Source organism: Cyrtonyx montezumae, unplaced genomic scaffold (assembly GCF_038088225.1).
Source record: "Cyrtonyx montezumae isolate F1298 unplaced genomic scaffold, pur_monq_1.0 scaffold_2, whole genome shotgun sequence".
Lineage (NCBI taxonomy): Eukaryota > Metazoa > Chordata > Aves > Galliformes > Odontophoridae > Cyrtonyx > Cyrtonyx montezumae.
Genome location: NW_027071936.1, coordinates 27,886,611 through 27,905,165, shown reverse-complemented (window position 1 = coordinate 27,905,165; position 18,555 = coordinate 27,886,611). Strand labels below are relative to the sequence as shown.

Genomic DNA, 18,555 nt, shown 5'->3' with positions numbered 1-18,555 from the left:
AGCTTCTGTTGATGCAGCTCAGGATACAGTTGGCCTTTCAGGCTGCAAGTGCACATTGCTGGCTCATGACCAGCCTTTTGTCAACCAGGACTCCCAAGTCCTTCTCCACAGTGCTGCTTTCTTCTCCCAATCTGTATACAATATCTGGAATTGCCTTGACCCAGCTGCAACATCTTGCGCTTCTCCTTGTTGAACCTCACTGGATTCTCATGGACCTACTTTTCAAGCCTGTCCAGGTCATTCCGGATAGCATCCCTTCCTTCTATAGCACCAAATACTTGGGGCTGGGAGGTCTCTGTCTTGGGAGCACTGCTCAGTTCTTGGGCAACATGAAGCCAGTGGGAAGGGATACCCTGCTTCCACCAAGCATCTAGAGTGATAACTCTAGATAGCAATAAAAAAGCATTGTGTGAGGGGCTGCTGACAAGCATCTGGCATGACAGAGATTACCCTGTGCTGTTGACTTAACTGGTGACATTCTGCAGAATGAAAGGAGATGACTAGTTCTCTGGGAAAGGAAGAGTACAAAATGACCAAAAACGAAAAGGTATTTCAAAAGCACTTTTGGGATCCAGTTGAGATCTCGTGAAATCCCTTTGTGCCAAGAGGTCTGCAATCACACAGAAAAGGAACGTGGAATGGGAAGGGAAAAGCAGGAGAAACAGCAATTTCCTAACATCACACAGGAAATTAGTGTCTGAACTGTAAACTTAATACTACATCCTAGTCCCTGTCCAACACTTAGACACCTATTTGGTCATGGCCTGCACAATTTGATGCTTTCAGGTATTGTATTTGAAGTACTGCAAAAAAGTCAACAACAGCTGTTGCTTTTGTAGTGAAAATACCAGCAGTTTAGTAAACCAGACACAATGGCTGCGTGGCATCTGGGAAAAAAAATGTGCCTTTCAGATGGATGGCTTAACAAAGTGCCTGCTTATCTGCAAAGCAGCTCATGTCAGGCAAGTGCCAAGTGAGGAGAGGAGGTAGAGCCACAGTTTAAGAGTTATGCCCAGTTACATGGCCCCACAAAAATATCGGCCCCTTATATGGCAGGAAATTGTGTGCAAGTTGAAGCTGTCAGAGATGATTTAATTCTTGCTGAGTGCTCTTTGATTCCTCTCAGAGTCCCAGAGTGAAGCTGAGGTCAGGGACTGTTGGCTACCTGCCTTGCCACAGCTCTCAGAAGCTGCTGTGCCAACAGCTCATACCCCTGTGAAGTAGGTCAGCAAATCTCACCATAGGGCTGATCACCAGCATCGGTGCACTGGGACTCCCCATCTCCAATGCTGGGGACTGAGACAAGGTATAAATACTACAGTGAAAGAGAAAATATACCTTTTGTCCAGTTATCAGTGTTAATGTTTTTTTTTTTTTTGTGCAGTTTTACATAGAGCAGGCTGAATTACCTTACAGTTATCTAGGAGAACCAAAACCATTAATGATATTTCAGACAAATGCAACACTTGGCGTGTTAATGGAAAGTCTGCACTGCTTTTATGCACCCCTCTTTTAGAGCTTAAGTTATCAGTGATAACTCTATCCCTGCTTATTTTTGGAAGAGTAGCTTTCACCCTTTTTATATGCAAGTGTTACATTTATCTTCAGTCTTATCCCCACTCACTGTATAGAAATGGTGCTACAGTCTAATCCTAGACCCATCATTTAACACCAGGAGGAAGGGGCCAGTCATCTTCAGGGAAAACCTACTACACTGTTGTTACTGTCAGCTAAGGACTTGGCTCTGCAAAGATTATTTTTAACAAAATACTGAAATTGTATATCATTAGCTTAGGTAAAAAAATTTAAAAAAAACAGAGGGCTGCTCTGAAATTAGCGCCTCTTATTTTATAATGTTGGCCCACAATGCCAGAGGTGGATGTTGGTGGTACAGCAGCAGAGGTTGAACCTTCCCACCAATATTCCATTATGTGTTGTTGCTTTGTGACAGATGGCAGCAGAGGGGCAGTCTGACAGAATGGCATCTGACTTAGAAGTGTGTGTGGAGCAAAGGGGTGGCACTGCACCCTTGCATTGCTTTTGAATTGAAATAAATTAAGAAATATACTAATATGCACTGTTACTGCTAACTTATTAATAGATTTTAAGGTTAAGAGGGGGTATTATATCAGTTTGTTTAATCACTCATTCAGCAATTTATACAACTTCCTTATAGTAATCTGTCCAACTAAGTGTATCTTACACTTAGAATTTAGGACCTATGTGTTGCATGGTCTTCACCTGTCTATTTTTATTGAGGTCCTTACAGTCAGCCTATAATTTGTCACTCTCCCCATTCTGACCATTTTGTATCACAATTTCTTCACATCTGCTCTGCTTGCTGTATTGTCTCCACCAGAAGTTCTTACAAACTTTTCATTTAGACTCACAGACAAGTGTACCTCTTTGATCACAATATAATCTTGGTCAAGTCTAACGATGTTTTTCTTTCAGCTGCCCAAAGAGGCAGTGGATGCCCCATTCCTGGAGGTGCCCAAGGCCAGGCTGGATGGGGTCCTGGGCAGCCTGAGCTGGTGAGTGGCAGCTAGCCCACATCAGGGGGTTGGGGCTGGGTGGGCTTTGAAGGTGCCTGCCAACCCAACCATTCTACAGTTTATAAAATCAATTAGACTACTGCTCCACGTTACAAGTATTTCATCATTTCAAATGCCCAGTCTTGTCATCACTACACTCAAACCTGCTCAAGAGTTCAGTCCTCACTGATTTGCTGTTTTTTCCTCATATGTCCTTTCTGTACGTCTATAAGAAGCACACAGATTTCACATACGGGGTCTTGATCCTCCAGAACTTAAGCACACTTAAAATTTGATTATTGCACCAGTAACACCTAGACTCATACTTGTGAAAATGAGCATATGTGACAATATTGCCAGGAGAGGAAATTTAGTTTGAAGATGGTCTTTCCTGGGGAGGATCCTCTCACTCTCATTATTCATTCCTGCAAAAACTTATCAATTTGTTTTTCAGTTATTTTGCAGAGCTTCTTGTCATGTGGAGCTAGATGTGGCAAGCACTAAATTTTCTGCAACAGCAGAATCAAAGAGACCTGTTCAGTCTCCACTGTCACCTCCCAGGGGAGGGGGTGGGTATAGCTGTGTTGACCCTTTTATCTTATTAAAGGATTTTTTTCGCTTAATTAAAATTCCTTGATGGCATGATTTTTATAATAGTGATTGTCGTTTCCCTGAGGCTTTGCCATGTAGAAGTATACTCAGAACTTACTAAATCTGTCTGCAGAAATCTGTGGGGCCCTTCTAGCACTACAATCCTTGGCATTTGCAGACAGCCCCTACATTTTGCTGATTAACTCCCAGTGTTTTGTTGTTTCAAGTGCTTCAGGCCTCCAAGAGTGACTGCCAATATTTTTAGATAAATGATTTCTGATATCATTTTACAGCTACATATTAAGAGCACACACAAGCACTATATATACAGACACATACCTATACATATGCACATCTGTAGGCACTTTTAAACATTTGTCTCAGTAGATAACAATGGAATTCAGTTCAATCATTTCTGATTTCTTTGGGGCTCTGCAATTCTGATATCTGACTTAATGTGTTAGGGAAAACATACAATGTGTTGTTTCAAATGCTAGTTTAAATTAAAAGGGAGAAAAAACCAGCCATACGGCACATCACAATAGCTGGTTAAATATAGTCTTGGATTACAGAGCCATTGTTTTCACTCCTGCTAAATAAGACAGTACTCTTAAAATGGAACGCCACTTGACCTTTCATGTCTCATCAGTCCGTGATTGTATTTAACTGATGCAGGGAAGGAAGGTTTCCCCCTGGAACTGTCCCCCTTTGACATGACGGTTGCTGATGCTGGGTCATACAATGCTCAGAAGGAGGAAGACCAGTGCCTCAGAACTCAAGAGGGATCTTTCAGCTCATGGAGGAGCTCTGTCCATGTCACAAAACAACACACGCTCTTTTTTCAACTTCTCTCAGCTGGTGCTTTCTGCTGGCCATCTCAGACCACCACCAGTGCTCAAACATTCAAAAATTACTTACTTTGAAGTGGAAATCCTTGATGTGCAAAGCAAGAAGCAGATCTGCATTGTGGACAAGGTGAGTGTATTATTCCAGTATGCTGGGGACTTGCGTAGTACACACGGTGCCAATTCCAGGTTTCTCTTTAGGCTCTGTTGTGATCTTCTGCAATACAATAGCTTTCATTTGTCTCCTGGAGAGATACTCAAAACTTCTGCTCATTCACAATCCTCGCTTGTTTTCTTCCGAGATCTCTACAAATGAATCAATATGGATTTCTTTTAGATCTCCTGACTGCAATTTGGACTCAAAATAGGTCCTCTGTCTTTTGATGCTTAGGATACAATGATGATTTCAGAATAGACATTCAGTTTTAATACATTTTCAAAGCTAAGCATTTCTTGTTGGTAACTAAACATACTCAGCTGTGTACTACATACTGAACTGGACAGGAGCCTGGCATTTTGTTAATTTTTTGTTTGTAAACAAAAGGACTTATCTAAGGGGTAGAAATGTGTTCAATTAATGACATGAATCAAAAGATATGAACAACAGTTAAATTGTGTAAGTAGAATGAGAGAACTGGGTGGGAAGGAACTTCACAACATGGTAAACAGAGACTGAGAACATTGTATATTTATACCACAGTTTTCATGATTCACTGTGCCTCAGTATATGAGCTGGCCTCTTGCGTGCTGTGAAATTGGGAATTCTAAGCTACTCAGATTGTAGGAATTTTCAGTAACACAGTAGAGTTTTGAGACTTACTGTTTCGCTAAAAGAAAAAATAAATCCCGTATCCTCACTGGCAACAGCTGAAACTGGTGGAAAAGTTTGCTTCTAATGTTTAATTAACGCCAGTGAAACGTGCAAGGAGGAATGCTACCACATTTCCAGTGTTTCTGATCTAAGGGATGTTTTTGCAGTGTGTGCCTAGTTAAATCTGTCCTTTGTACATTCTTAAAATGCCAAGTGTTTTTTGACACTTTTTGAATCTCACTAAAGGGGAAACGTGTACAAAATGATCAAACAGATGTGATGACTATTGATACATGTTTCTAATGGTACATTTGTATTGTTTAATTTACTGAGTAATATTATGCAGTTATTAAAAAAGGGCTATCTAATAAGACTTCAACAAAAGTCTGAGCATATGTCTTATCTTAAGCTTTCCTACAGGCTTATTAAAAGACATATATTAACAGAGACAAGAGTGACATTTCTGGAACCCTTCCATGATGCATAGAAGAACTGCAGTCTTCTGGGACAATATACAGGCACAGTTTTAATTTTTAGTTGTAATTTCTTCAGATGTTTTCTACAACTTTTCCAAATCACAGACCCTGTTTCTATAGCAGTGGCAAAAGAGTTACAAGTGCTGATTGTGAATTGCTCTCTATGTAGAGGTAAAATGCTCACCAAGGAGCAAGAGCAACCACTATCTGAAAGCATATGCTCTAGAAGCTACGTTCAATTTACATAGCCATTCTTCTGGGCATGGACCTTATTTATTTACTTAGGCACAGCACCAGGGGGTTGGTACAAATACACTGCAAGGCAGAGATTTCTAAGACTGCCTAATGAATTTGCATTTCAAACGCTGATTCACCTGCACAACTAAGTCCATTAATTTGCTTTAATAAATCCTTTCTGAGGCAACCTTGAAAGCACAGAAGCTGAGTTCCTTACTTCAGTGAACACTTATTAGTATTGGTGAACCTCATTTCAGCTGGTTATCAGAGCAATCAAGAGACAATACTGCTGGATGATGCTTAATCTTCTGCTTAATTAAATATAACATTGATACAGACTTAACATGACGCTTCTAACACCTATGTTCTGTTTGTAAGATAATTATGATTAGCTTCATTTCTTGAGGTTGCACATAATTGATTCTCCTCAGCATTTATAATACAAAAGAACAGGAACCATATATTTAAAAATGTATGTATTTTGTATGTATTTACATTCTTACTGCATTTTGTTAGTAGTTTTGAGTATTATGATTTAGCAAATATATTTGTAGTATTCTCAGACTCATAATGCTTCTATGGCTTAATGGCTTTAAGTTGCACCAGGGGAGATTCAGGTTGGGTATTAGGAAACATTTCCTCTTTGAAAGAGTAGTAGTGCATTGGCACAGGCTGCCCAGGAAGGTGGTGGTGTCACTGTCCCTGAGGTGTTCAAGAACTGTGGAGATGTTGTGCTGAGGATGTAGGAGTGGGCATGGTGGGGATAAGTTGGGGTTTGGACTGGATGATCTTAGTGGTCTTTTCCAACCTTAATGATATGATAAATCTGAAGGGAACCACTTGTAACAACAGAGAGAAAGCTTTCTTCTCCCTTTCTTTCTCCACCTAATAGAAACTCAGGCAGAGAGATTAGATGATTAAAGAAATGGTTAAATGCCAGGCAATGCTTTTACAGAGTTAGCCTCTATGACATGATTGCATATGCATACAAGTCCTGTTCAGATTAGTAGAAATTCTGTAAATTCTGCAAAGTGATGATACATCTACCTAGTTTCGCTATTTAGTGAGAAAAGATGTCCTGGGCTCAATGCAGTGTCAGGGATTTAGAAAAGGTGTGCTTAGCTCTGTGACCTCAAGCAATCAACTGACATCAGGAGGCTTTGGATCAGGCATAAGTAACTGTGAATTAATTCCCCAGCTGTAAAATGAAAAATAACACTATCTCTTGGCTTTCTCACCCATCTTACACTTTGGGGAGGGATTAGTCACTTAATATCACCGAGCTGAGTGGTTAGTCTACAGTCCTGATCATCTGTCAGATAGGCTTAAAGGCACAGAATAAATACATATTTGCTTGGTGTTTAAGACTGTAAGATATATTCACTTCATAGTGCATGGCTTTTCCAGAGTAAGGAAAACCAAAAAGAATACTGAAAGAACACAGTAGAAGAGGAAAACCTCAGGTATTTAATCACAGTCATCCTGTCCAGGAGCTGGGGATTTAAGAAAAAAACTTCATCTTGCAAAACTTGAAGTAAATTCCCAAGTCATTAGCACCGACAGTTCTTTCTGCACATGTGCACTTGTTATTAAAGTATCATTACTTTAATAGCATCAACCTGCTGTGGGGACTTCTGCTATGGATATGACATTATGCAATTAGTTTGGTGCAGTTGAGCTTTCCTGGCAACTACGTCATTTAAAAGAGAAACAAAAACAGTGCAAGGTGTTTCTCCCCTGGTTAGCTCCTGGTACAAAAATGAATTCTGAGGTGAGCAAAGGTACACAGACTTACGTGATCTCAGCAGTGGCATGACAGGCAGTGAGGTTTTAAGGGCAATGATCTGGGCACGTGGGTCTGTCTGAGTACCTGAGCTGCAGCTCTTCCTTTCCCCCCTGCTTCTTGGCTTGAGGCTTTCTATTGGTGGAACTCCCAACTGCCTGTGAAGAACAGAGGACATGTAATTAGCACTGATGAATATTTTTGTTTTAAATATTTTCACTGAAAAACAGTCTCAAAATGTGTACGGATTTTGGCTCCAGTGTTTACTTCAAAAAAAAACAAAAAAAAACAAAAAAAAGAATGTGCAAAATTCATGGAGTCCTAAGAATGAAAGAAAATAGGTTTTGTATTTTTAAATAAGTAACCTACATTTTCCACTGCCAGCCACAACTTATGGAAGAGAAATAGCTGTTCAAAAACTGTTTTACTTCTACATTATTGCAAAAGCCTGAAATAGGTTAGCTTTAAGGTTATCAGTGTGCTGTGATTTGATTTAGAAATGCTGCTGAAGTAACTCATAACTGTTTCTGTTACAGCATTCATTGCCTACTATCTTATTCTCCAAATTAACTTGTTGTAAAATGTATTTTCCTACAAAAGTAGTGCACTGTAATTAATTTTGCGCTAGTTGCTTTGAAGGCATAAAGTATTGCACAAAGTTGTTTTACAGAATAAATCACCTCTGGGGAAACCAGCAGAGAAAGTCTTGAAGCTTGGTGGTTTTGTGCTTCAAGATTTTGCTAACTAAGCTATAAGCAGAGGTGCAGATTCAGGTTTTGCCAGCTGCACAGTGGCACTTCTTTAAAAACAAAACAAAACAAAAAAACCAAAGCTTAAAGCCTGCAGAAGAGAACTTAAAAAGCTAAGTTATAGTAATTAAATGCTCACGGTTAACAATACGTACTGTAGGAACATTTAATTGTGATTGTGAGCATAGGCATGCCATGCAATGCCTACAGTGAAAGCAATGTGAACATCACTATTTTTCTTAAAGGATCTCTGTGTAGGGCCTATCCTCTCATTACACATTTTTGTCACACCTAGCCTAAGACAACATCATTCCAGGCACTTACAAACACAAATGTTCTTGCTGTTAAATATAACACAACATAAAGAATCATAGAATATTTTGGGTTGGGAGGGTGCTTTAAAGACTGTTCCAACCACCCTACTGTGGACAGGGACTATTTCAGCTATTTCAGGCTGCCTGGGGATGCATCCAACCCAATCTTGAAGAATTTCAGGGATGGACCATCCACAGCTTCTCTGGGCAGCCTGCGCCAGAGCCTCACCACTCTACAATCAATACATGCACAAGTAAAAAGTCTGTCTCCATCTTGCTTATAATCCCCCTTTTAGTCCTGAAAGGCTGCTACAAGGTATCCCCAGAGCCTTGTCTTCTCCATACTGAACAAGCCCAGCTCCCTCAGCCTGTCTTCATAGCAATGCTCCAGTCCTCTGACCATCTTCATGGTCCCCCTCTGAGCTTGCTTTAACAGGCCTACATCTTTCTTATGCCAGGAGTCCTCAGATCTGGATGCTGCAATCCAGACGGAGTCTCATAAGAGCGAAGTAGAAGGGGACAATCACCTTTCTTGACTTACTGGACATGCTTCTTCTGATGCATCCCAGAATACAGTTGGCTGATATACAATTTTTCATCCATCAGCATTCTCAGATATTTCTCTCCATGGCTGCTCTTTATTCATTTATATCCCATTCTATACTGGATGCTTGAGATTGTCCCAAACCAAATGCAGTACTTTGGACTTGCCCTCCTTGAACCTTATTAGGTTCGCATGGGCCTACTTCTCAAGACTGCTGAGGTCCTTTAGGACCTGGCATCCTTTCCTTCTGTTCTATCACCTGCACCACTCAGCTTGGGGTCATCTGCAAACTCGCTGAGGGTGCACTCAGTATGCGTTACTACACCTTTGGCCACAAAGATAAAATAGGACTCCTTCTGATTTATTTGAAAGAGTTGCCTTGTTTGTGTCTGAAGGAGTTCACAATCATTTTTCTTTCTAAAGCACCTAAAAGAATAGTGCCCTAGTATCTGCACACTGTGGTTTAACAATAAACGGAGTTACTTCTGATTTACGCTGGCATGACAACAAAAGCAGATGCATGCAGGTGCAGTATCGTAAATCTTTTTCATGCCAGTGGGTTGTAGCTCTGTCACAGAAAGTGGGCAGCCAAAAAGAGCAGTCATAACCAGCTCTCTTTTCCATGGTTTTATCTAGCAAATAAAAATAACTTCTTATATCACAACTTGGAGTCTATTCTGTAAATACCACATTCATTTTAGGTGAGCAAATGCAATTGTTCATTGCAAGTAGGCAATGAACTCAGCAAAGAAACCCCATGCACTGCTTTTTATGTCAGACTTTCCTTGTTTACTTACTTCAGTAAGGAAGTAAAGCCATTATAATATTGAAGTCTTTTTCCTGAAAAGAGATATTCAATTCCCTTGCATAGCCTTTTTTTTTTTTTTAATCTTGCAGTTTTAATATTTAACTTTACAGGTCTTTATTCTTCTTCGTGGAGAATGAGCGGAACCTCTGCATTTCCACAGCTGCTTCGTTTTATGTGAAGGATTTTTGAGATCATCATCTTCCTCATTCACGTAGTCTCTCTTTTAAGTACATCTGCCTCTGTTTGATATACCCAAAGGATACCCAAAGGAATTTTATAGTCAATGGAGGAGGTTTCTTTGAGAAGAACACTTGTTGATAGTAAGTCCCCAAACTAGGGATTCCCGCAGCAATACAGGTGAAGGAACACAGACTCTAAACTATCTGAACTCATTCCTGTGCTAATCCACTGTTTTACTTCCTTTTGAAAGAAGGATTTTGTGGTGTCGTTGCTTTTGCTGCAAGTTTACCCCACATCCAGATCAACAGGGAGCTGGTCCCTGCTGGGAGACACTGCAAGAAAATACATTACATTTACAACTGTTATAATGTCTATGCATTTTCTTGCCCACAAGAAGTGCATCTTATGCCTACTCCTAGTGCTGGAGGTGATGTCAGAAGTATTTTCCCCCTCAGTTATTAGTTACACGTCTCAAAGTAGGTAAACATATTCAAATTCCATTAAAGCAATGCATTACATTCAATTCTTCCTGCTGTACTAGAAATTCACATTATTTTAATGTCAGTATAGCTACAGCTAGCAAGCCACTGGACATACTAATATCTGCTCTTTGCAGTTACCATTTGTATTTCAGTAAAGCTTTTTAGATGAAAAACCTGGAGAAATGGCTTTTGGTTTATCTAGAAGAGAGACACTGAGGAAGGGAGAACTTAACTTAAGGGCATTTAGCATTTGTAAAGGGATAGTTCAAAGAACCAGAGAAGCCACTACCAAAGACTGATGCTTCAGCTGATAATAATTTTCAAAGCTTAGAAATGCCAGAAATGCCTTTAAATGACTATTTTTATGCAGCTCTTATCTTAGCTATAAAGGTCGAAGCTTCAGCAGGGGGGAAGATAAAGTGAAATGCAAAAAATAAAGTAAAATAAAATAAAATAAAATAAAATAAAATAAAATAAAATAAAATAAAATAAAATAAAATAAAATAAAATAAAATAAAATAAAATAAAATAAAATAAAATAAAATAAAATAAAATAATAAAATAAAGTAAAATAAAATAAAAGGTTTAATTCAAAGCTCGGAGAAAACAAGAGATGTAATTCATGGGGCATCAGTGGTGCTCCAGCTCTTCGTTTACTTGCCCTTGGCAGAGGGCTGGAGCTCCATGGTCTTTAAGGTCCCTTCCAACCCAACTCGTACTACGATTTTGTGATTCCAGTCAGCGGTAAAGGCCAGCTATTCTAGAAGAGCAATGAAGAGTGCCAAAAGTGTATCTGTAGAGACAGACCCTCAACTGCTGTGAAAATGTTCTAATTCCCCACAAAGTGATGACATTTTACCCCAGTTGCACATTTGCTTTATTGCATCAAAGGTAATTCGCAGATAATTGCAAATTACGAATGTACTGGAGCAATACAAGACCACAGGGAGCTGTAGGTGTTTTATTAGTCTAATAGTTAATCAGCACAACCCATGATGGAAATTTAGGTTATAGCAGCATTTCATATAGGCATTATTATAGCGTTAAAATACTCCTGCCCATGATTTATTGGTCCATTACAGCATGCTTCAGGTTCTTCCTGAAATCTTAGTCCCGTGATTCGTGACAAAATACCTGAGCCATATAGTAGTGGATCTTTGTCCTGGTTCCACTTGGGACATTTTTTTTCCATAGTGTGTGGTACGATGCTATGCACTGGCTTTAGGAGAAAAAACAATGTTGATAACACACGGATGTTTCCAGTTGTTGTTGAGCAGTGCTGTACAGAGCCAAGGACATTTCACTCTCAGCTTCTTCTAGTGCCCTGCCAGCAAGAGGAATTGGGCACCAGGAACTGGTAGCGGACAGAACCAGAACAGCTGACTTAAGCTGGCCACAGGGATATTCCGTATGACATCATGTGAAAACTGTAAAACTGAGGGGAGTTGGCTAGAGGGGGCTGCCACTGCCTGGGCATTGGTTTTTGGGTGGTGAGCAATTGTGTTATGCATCAGTTGTCTAGTATATACATATAAATCTGTATAATATTATCATTACTATTATTTCTTTCTTCTTAGTAAATAATTTTCATCTCAACCTACAAGCTCTTTTTCTTTTTCCTGATCTCACTTGGAGCAGGGGGAGTGAGCAAATGGCTGTGTGGTGCTTAGCTGCCCGCCAGGTTAAGCTGCAACAGAGCTATAAATACCTGATGGTATATATTAATGCTTTAATTATAATGTAACTGTCTACATTTAAACAATTTGGGATTTTTAGAAGTTCTTAATATGCTAGCTCTCCTTTTCAATAGGAGAACAAATTGTGGCAGAGAATCTGTACCAGAGGTACAGCAAATATCTCCTCCTAGCACTTGGCATTGTGAAAAGCATTTAATTTCTGATCACCCACATGATATCTAATTGTTCTCATACATCACCTCAGTTTCCTGTTCCCTTTTGCTTTCAGCTCCATCCTTAACCTCATGGGTCACAGGAGGCTGGCTGTCACTCCATCTTTCTGTCTGATCTCACCAACATAATTTTGGACGTATTGGCCAAACATAAATATACCTGTAAGAGAAGAAAAGAGTTCAAAAGGTCTCAGCTTCTGCTTGTCTAATGAAAGATGCTGGCACGGTAGCTTCGTGCTTCAGAGCAGGGAGGACAGGCAGAACTCAACCATCACCAACCATCTTGCCTACTAGAAACATTATAGGAGATAAAGAAGGTGTAGAGAGAGCTGCTGGGATAGATATGGAAATACTTCAAAATCTGTTAGCAGAAAGTAAGGCTTCATTAGCCCTACTACACATAGAACCACTTATCCTGCTGATGTGTTCTGATAATTTTCCTCTGAGCTGGCTAATACTGTTGCTATTTTTTTTTCTTCTCCATACAGTCCCCCAGACATATACCGGTTGAGTTTCTTGAGTGTACTGATTTTAAATTTTATGATTATAAACATTAGCAATATGCATAGGCATTAAAAAAAACAAGCACAAACATCTACACCCATTTGGTAGAAAAGAGAAGACAATACAGAGAGCCACATATTTAATATGGCAAATAAAATAAAACAAACCCCGCTTTTTTTCCCGAGAAGAATTGGTTGAAATTAGTTTTTGGTTTTTTTCCCCTCAAATGTTGTTTTCTTTTCAAATTACAGTGAAATCAAATGAATCTTGGCTTTTCAATGACATGGAATTTGGGAGAGGAAGACAATATTACATATTAATTCTGGAACACTTCAATCTCATGACACAATAAATATTTCAGGTGCAATTTGTTTTACAATGTAATAGTGCATACATTTATTTGAATGTTATTTCCTATCAGGTGATTTTTCATTGCTTGAGAGGGTGTTATATTATTTTACACTATCATGATTGATGTGTCAGAAAATAATGCGAAAGTAATGAAAGTTCCATAAGCATGAGAAATAAAGGAAATGAAAATAACACAGCAAAATGAATTTTCAGCATTTCATGAAAACAAGTTTAAAAACCAAACAGGCAAACACAAACACCACAAACATTTTCTATTTCATTTTTAAATTCGAAGTCAACATAAATTTACACATCCAAGGTTTTTCCAGAACCATTCAATTTTCATATTAGAAAAATGATGTGACAGAACTTTCTCTGCTCTCAAGATGAGAACCTTACTCATTTCTCTTCAGCTAAAGGTTAGAAGGCACAGAGACGCGCCAGTGCTGGTGACATGGTGAACTCTGTAAATCGAGGATGGCCTGCAAGCCCTCTATTGGCTAATAGATCACTCTCTCTTTACTTCCTCACGCATTTTAGCAGGGGGAGAAAAAGCTCTTTCCAGTGTTTTTTCGGGGTTTTTTTTTTCTCCTGTTTTTCTGTAAAGGGAGAGTATTCATTAGAAACATCCAGCTTGCAGTACAAAAACAACACAACATCTTCAGAGACAGTCTTGGATAGTTTAAACTGACATGCCCGCACCCAGTAAGCATGCAGTTATGTGCATTTACAGATATTTTGTCCCATTGTTACTGGGAACGTCAGTCACTTGGATTATCTCATTTGCCAGAGTTCAGGTGACCACATAAATAACCTCTAGGAGACAAAGCAATGAGGCTGTAATAGAGCCAAAACCACAATACTTAATCTCTCACTTTCTGGAAGGATTGGCATGAGACTAGAGCTGTTTTTTTAGTACAGAGATTGTGCTGCGATCTACTGAGTAAAATGCTGCACTTCATATAAACCCTTTGTGTAGCTGCTGACAACACTTGTATAAATGGAGTTACTTGTCTAAATGTGGAAGATATTTATATCTCTTTGGGCGTGACCAGCACACCGGGCTAACAAAGAGACCGTTGGGGGACATGCAGAGGGAGGTTTTCATGGCACCCATTTTCAACACTGCCCTTGAAAATTAACAATAAGAAAAAGGAATTGGATGTAGATGCCAAATTCACAAAATGCGGACATCAATTAGAATGGGTGTTTCCCTGATTCACTGTCTGTGGATTGCTGCTGATTTATAATAACACAGACTGTTCCCCAAGCAAGGACGTAGTGTCAAAGCAGTAATTATGAAGTATTTGTTGTGCACTGAATTTGAAAATTACCTGGCTCTTCCACTAGCCCTCATCTTCTGTTTTGGGATCAGTGCTTCAGCAAGCTGATGTCACCCTTCTGAACAAAGGTACCTGCCTAAAGAATGAGGCTGTCTGAAGTTAACAAGCAGCTGCAATGGCAGAATATCTGAATTTCTGCAATCATGGAAAATAATGGCCTGCTAGAAAGAAGGTGACTCAGCACTGCTGACATGCCAGACGGGAAAGAACAGTCAAAGAGAAATGCTGAATGAATGGCCGCTTTTATGCTTATTTTATTCAAATTCTTATTGATATCTTTCTGACCTGTAACCGCTGAATTAATTCCTCCGTATAAGGACTGTGATGCAATTACATACAGATAACTGTATTACTTATAATTTTTTGACTTACCAATGTGAAAGAGGTATGAAAATGGAAAACTATCTGATTAGCCTGCACTTACAAAAGGCAGTTTCAGATTCTCATAACATCTTCCACTTATGGCTTTTCCTTGAGTCACAGCCCAAGTTACTAAGGCTATATTTTAAATCTTAAAAGAAATGTAATGCTTTGTGCACTGCTGCATAAATGAAGGACAGAAACAGAACAGATGACCCAGAAGATCCTTTCATTCTTCGATTTCTGAAAAACTGAAAGTTGCCTTGAATGGCTAAGTTGAAGTATTTTTGCTGTGAAGATATAAGGAAAAGAGGATCTGAGCTTTTTAACTCATTCTTTCCTGAGAAAAGGTAATGAATGCCATCCATATCTGTAAAATCTGCAAATTTTTATGCTTTTTTTTTTTGTGTGTGTGTGAAGAAAATTACTTTTGAACCTTAATTACAATGGCAACTTCTTAGAAAGTCAGCTACATTTGAAATCTGGTGTTAGGCTATACAAATTAAGAAACTGGAGAAAACGGCTTGACCATCAGATGCAGAAAATATGTGACAACTAAGGTGCTTTGACAACGAAATTCATCTTCTAAATGAAACTGATCTTTTAAATAAACCATGGGTGGTCTTTCTGTTTTCCCTTTGAATATTTGAAAAGTGCTGAATTAGAAGAAAAGAAAGGTTACAGTCCTCTCATAAATAATTTAAAAGAATAAAAGAAGAATAGAACTAATAATTACAGTGAAATGTTTCAGGGTTTTTATTCAGCTAGCACAATGGGTAATAAGAGGAGACGATGTTCCAGTCCTCACAATTCTTTAGCTTGTATTGATGTAGGATGAAAAGAACAAAAGATAATTAATGGTTTATGAAGAGAACGCTCTTAGTAGTAAGCTGATGTCTCAGCATCCATCTTCATGCTGATCAATATTAGAATCTATAGCCTCACTGGTTGTTTTATGACGCCTTCAAGAAAAAGGACACAGAATTATCAAGATCATAAAAAAATGTATTTCATTCTTTTGAAGCTATAGCCTCATTATTCTGCCTGGGAAAGGACACTGTGATTCCTCAGTGTCACAGCCCATTCTCAACAGGAAGGCATTTGTGTTATTTTTCAACTTGTGATCTGTGCAGTTTGCCTCAAGAGAAGAGAATGGCCCTTTTCCAAGCCTGCTGGCCCACAAAGCAAATGTCTTCCTGCCCTCTTGGCTAAGAACACGTCCTCCAGGCCTTCCCTGGGCACATGCAGCCCATACAGTGTGGTGCCACACATAGCTGCCAGACCATGACTAGCCAACCAACCAACCATCCTGAGCTGACATGATTAAAAGCAGCTCTAGCCTCAAGCAGCTTGGACATACTCATGCCTAGCAGTGCCCTCGCTAATGAGCACTGCATCACTCGTAAACGTTGCAAGGGAACGCAGTCCAGCTATGTAGTTCAAACACCAGACCTGTTTGTGAGTGTGTCACAGCTGAGAACTTAAAGATTTCACTCATAAGAAGGAAGCAGGAATACACTGATATCATATAGTGATTTACCAAAGCTTAATCATAAATAAAACATAGGCTTAGCAAGGTTTGAGATGGTGAGGTACACTTGATTATTTACTGCACAGAGGACAGGGTTAAACACACTCATCCAGGAGACCTCTCACTGAATCCTGCGGTTCAGAGTAGACCCAGAGTAGCTTTCTAAACTCCTCGAACCATGGAGGTACGGAATCCAGGTGTGACTGGATCCACTCCTAGATTTGGTCAATGGTTTATGTCTGAGAGTTTATGTATGCACAATCAATATAAGATGTCATTTTAGTCAAGCTAACAAAGCTTAAAACTATTCATCACTTACCAAGGATCTCTATCAGCAAGGTATCTTGTCATCAAGGTGTAAGAGATATCTGTGCAGGTATAACCATGAGAGGCACCCCTGCTCAAAGGGAGATAATAGGCTCTTGGGCTGCTCTGTGCTATGAGTTAACAGGTTAACAGTGTTTATGGAGTAAGACGATTGACTCATAGTACTCAGCCGTCAGTATTAAGTATCAATTGATTAAGCACCCAGTTTGAGACATTATTGTGGTTGTTATCGCTCTTGGCAATACCCTGATTGTTATCAGTCCTAAGCAAGGTCTTTGGCTTCCTTTCTTTGAGCTCAGAAAACCTCCAAACCTGCCCTGCACTAGGACACCTGATAGGTTCTGGTCTGCGGTCTTGGATACTCTATGGTTGTTGCCACCTAACACCACTTGAATCCATGACTGGGCTACAGATTTCACTCGTGTAGAATTATGAGGTGTAAGAAGGCAATTTCAGGTATTTTTAGAGGCTTTGAAAACAAATAATAATAATTAAATCAAACAAAAAACAAACAAAACCAAAACCTTCCTCACCCATTTAAATCCACATCAGTTGTACCCATCACAAAAAGAAGGCATGTGAAGATGTGTTGTTCTACTGGAAGCTGCATGGAATGACTGCAAATCTGGACTTTACCAGTGCCCAGAAAATCCCTCTCTAACTGTGGAAAAGAAAGTATTCTCATCTAAACCCAAAGACAGAGCTAACAAAAAATCTTAACTTTACACCCTTTATCTGCCCATTCATATTATCACTAGAAAAATGTTGGCTTACTTCTATGCACTAACAACAAGTATATTGGATATCTATATCGGGTGTCAAATCACAGAATCACAGAATTGTAGGGGATGGAAGAGACCTCAAGAGATAGTGAGTCCAACCCCCCAGCCAAAGCAGCTCCCTCACCCAGGTTGCACAGGTAGGCATCCAGGTGGGTCCTGAACATTTCCAGAGGAGACTCTACCACCTCTCTGGCTCTGGTTCCAGTGCTCTGTCACCCACACTGTGAAGAAGTTCTCATGCACATTTGTGCGGAACCTCCTATGCATCAGTTTGTGACCATTTCCTCTCATCCTATCACCACAATGATGTAAGTTTATTTAGTTGTACTGATTGGTAGATTTTGAGCTAGCAGTTTTACATAGCACAGGTGCCTGAAGTCCTTTGGGAAGGAAGCTTTCTGCCTTCTGTTGTCTGGTCATAGCCATGAGGTCTCTCACTAGAGACAAAGCGGGCCCCCACAGTGAAGATACACTTTAATTTACTTAGTCTTTGAGCTTAAATCAACAACACAGAGTATTAAATCAGTGTCAACTGCAAAGGGATGGTCTTGTTAAGACCAGGCCCTTGCCACTGCCACCTCAATCTCAAGCTTAATGTATTTTTTTTTGAAGTGTTTCATTCCTTTCCCTTGTAAATTCAGGTTACTTCTAAGTCTTTCAGTCTAGTAAATTCTTACTGTGTTTCTCGGACACTTTGTACAAAGCGTGTTAAGACATCAATGAACATAATAAAATAGAGACTAAATGGCCTCCAGACTGCCACCTAACACTGAGACACCTGAATTACTTCATTGTACACGAACAACAGCTAGCAGAAAGAAACTGATTTCAAGCAGATAGGACAAAGATTCCCACCTTTACTACTGGCTCCTGAGGAAAACCTCTTCATGTCTCTAAAAGCCAGGTCCTAGCATACTTGAACCTAAACTTAAAGCTTGAAGATGTCCCACTGGTTTGGTCCTAGGGCAGTCACTGCCTCAGCAGGGCCAGCATCTTCTCCTCTTACCCTTGGGATTTTACTACTCAACTAGTCATGCAAAGATGGCCCAGGTAAGATGCAAATCAAACGTGAGATGGAAATTTATTAATTTGAT

General features: G+C 39.6%; 1 protein-coding gene and 1 long non-coding RNA gene across 3 annotated transcripts in view; one reads left to right on the top strand and one right to left on the bottom strand.

Annotated features, from left to right (window-relative positions):
- The first annotated feature begins 3,791 nt into the window (after nt 1–3,791).
- Nucleotides 3,792–18,555, top strand: part of TECRL (trans-2,3-enoyl-CoA reductase like) — a 51,563-nt gene continuing 36,799 nt past the window's right edge. The window contains exon 1 of one of the 2 annotated variants that reach the window (XM_065736698.1): nt 3,792–4,100. In XM_065736698.1, coding sequence (XP_065592770.1) covers nt 3,852–4,100 — 249 coding nt within the window. In that variant the 5' untranslated portion in view covers nt 3,792–3,851. The remainder of the gene's footprint in view (nt 4,101–18,555) is intronic. The other variant, XM_065736697.1, reaches the window with a different exon arrangement.
- Nucleotides 7,317–18,555, bottom strand: part of LOC136048835 (uncharacterized) — a 37,846-nt gene continuing 26,607 nt past the window's right edge. The window contains exons 2-3 of the long non-coding RNA XR_010622230.1: nt 12,291–12,423; nt 7,317–7,435 (exon numbers count right to left, since the gene is read on the bottom strand). This is a non-coding gene — a long non-coding RNA (uncharacterized LOC136048835). The remainder of the gene's footprint in view (nt 7,436–12,290; nt 12,424–18,555) is intronic.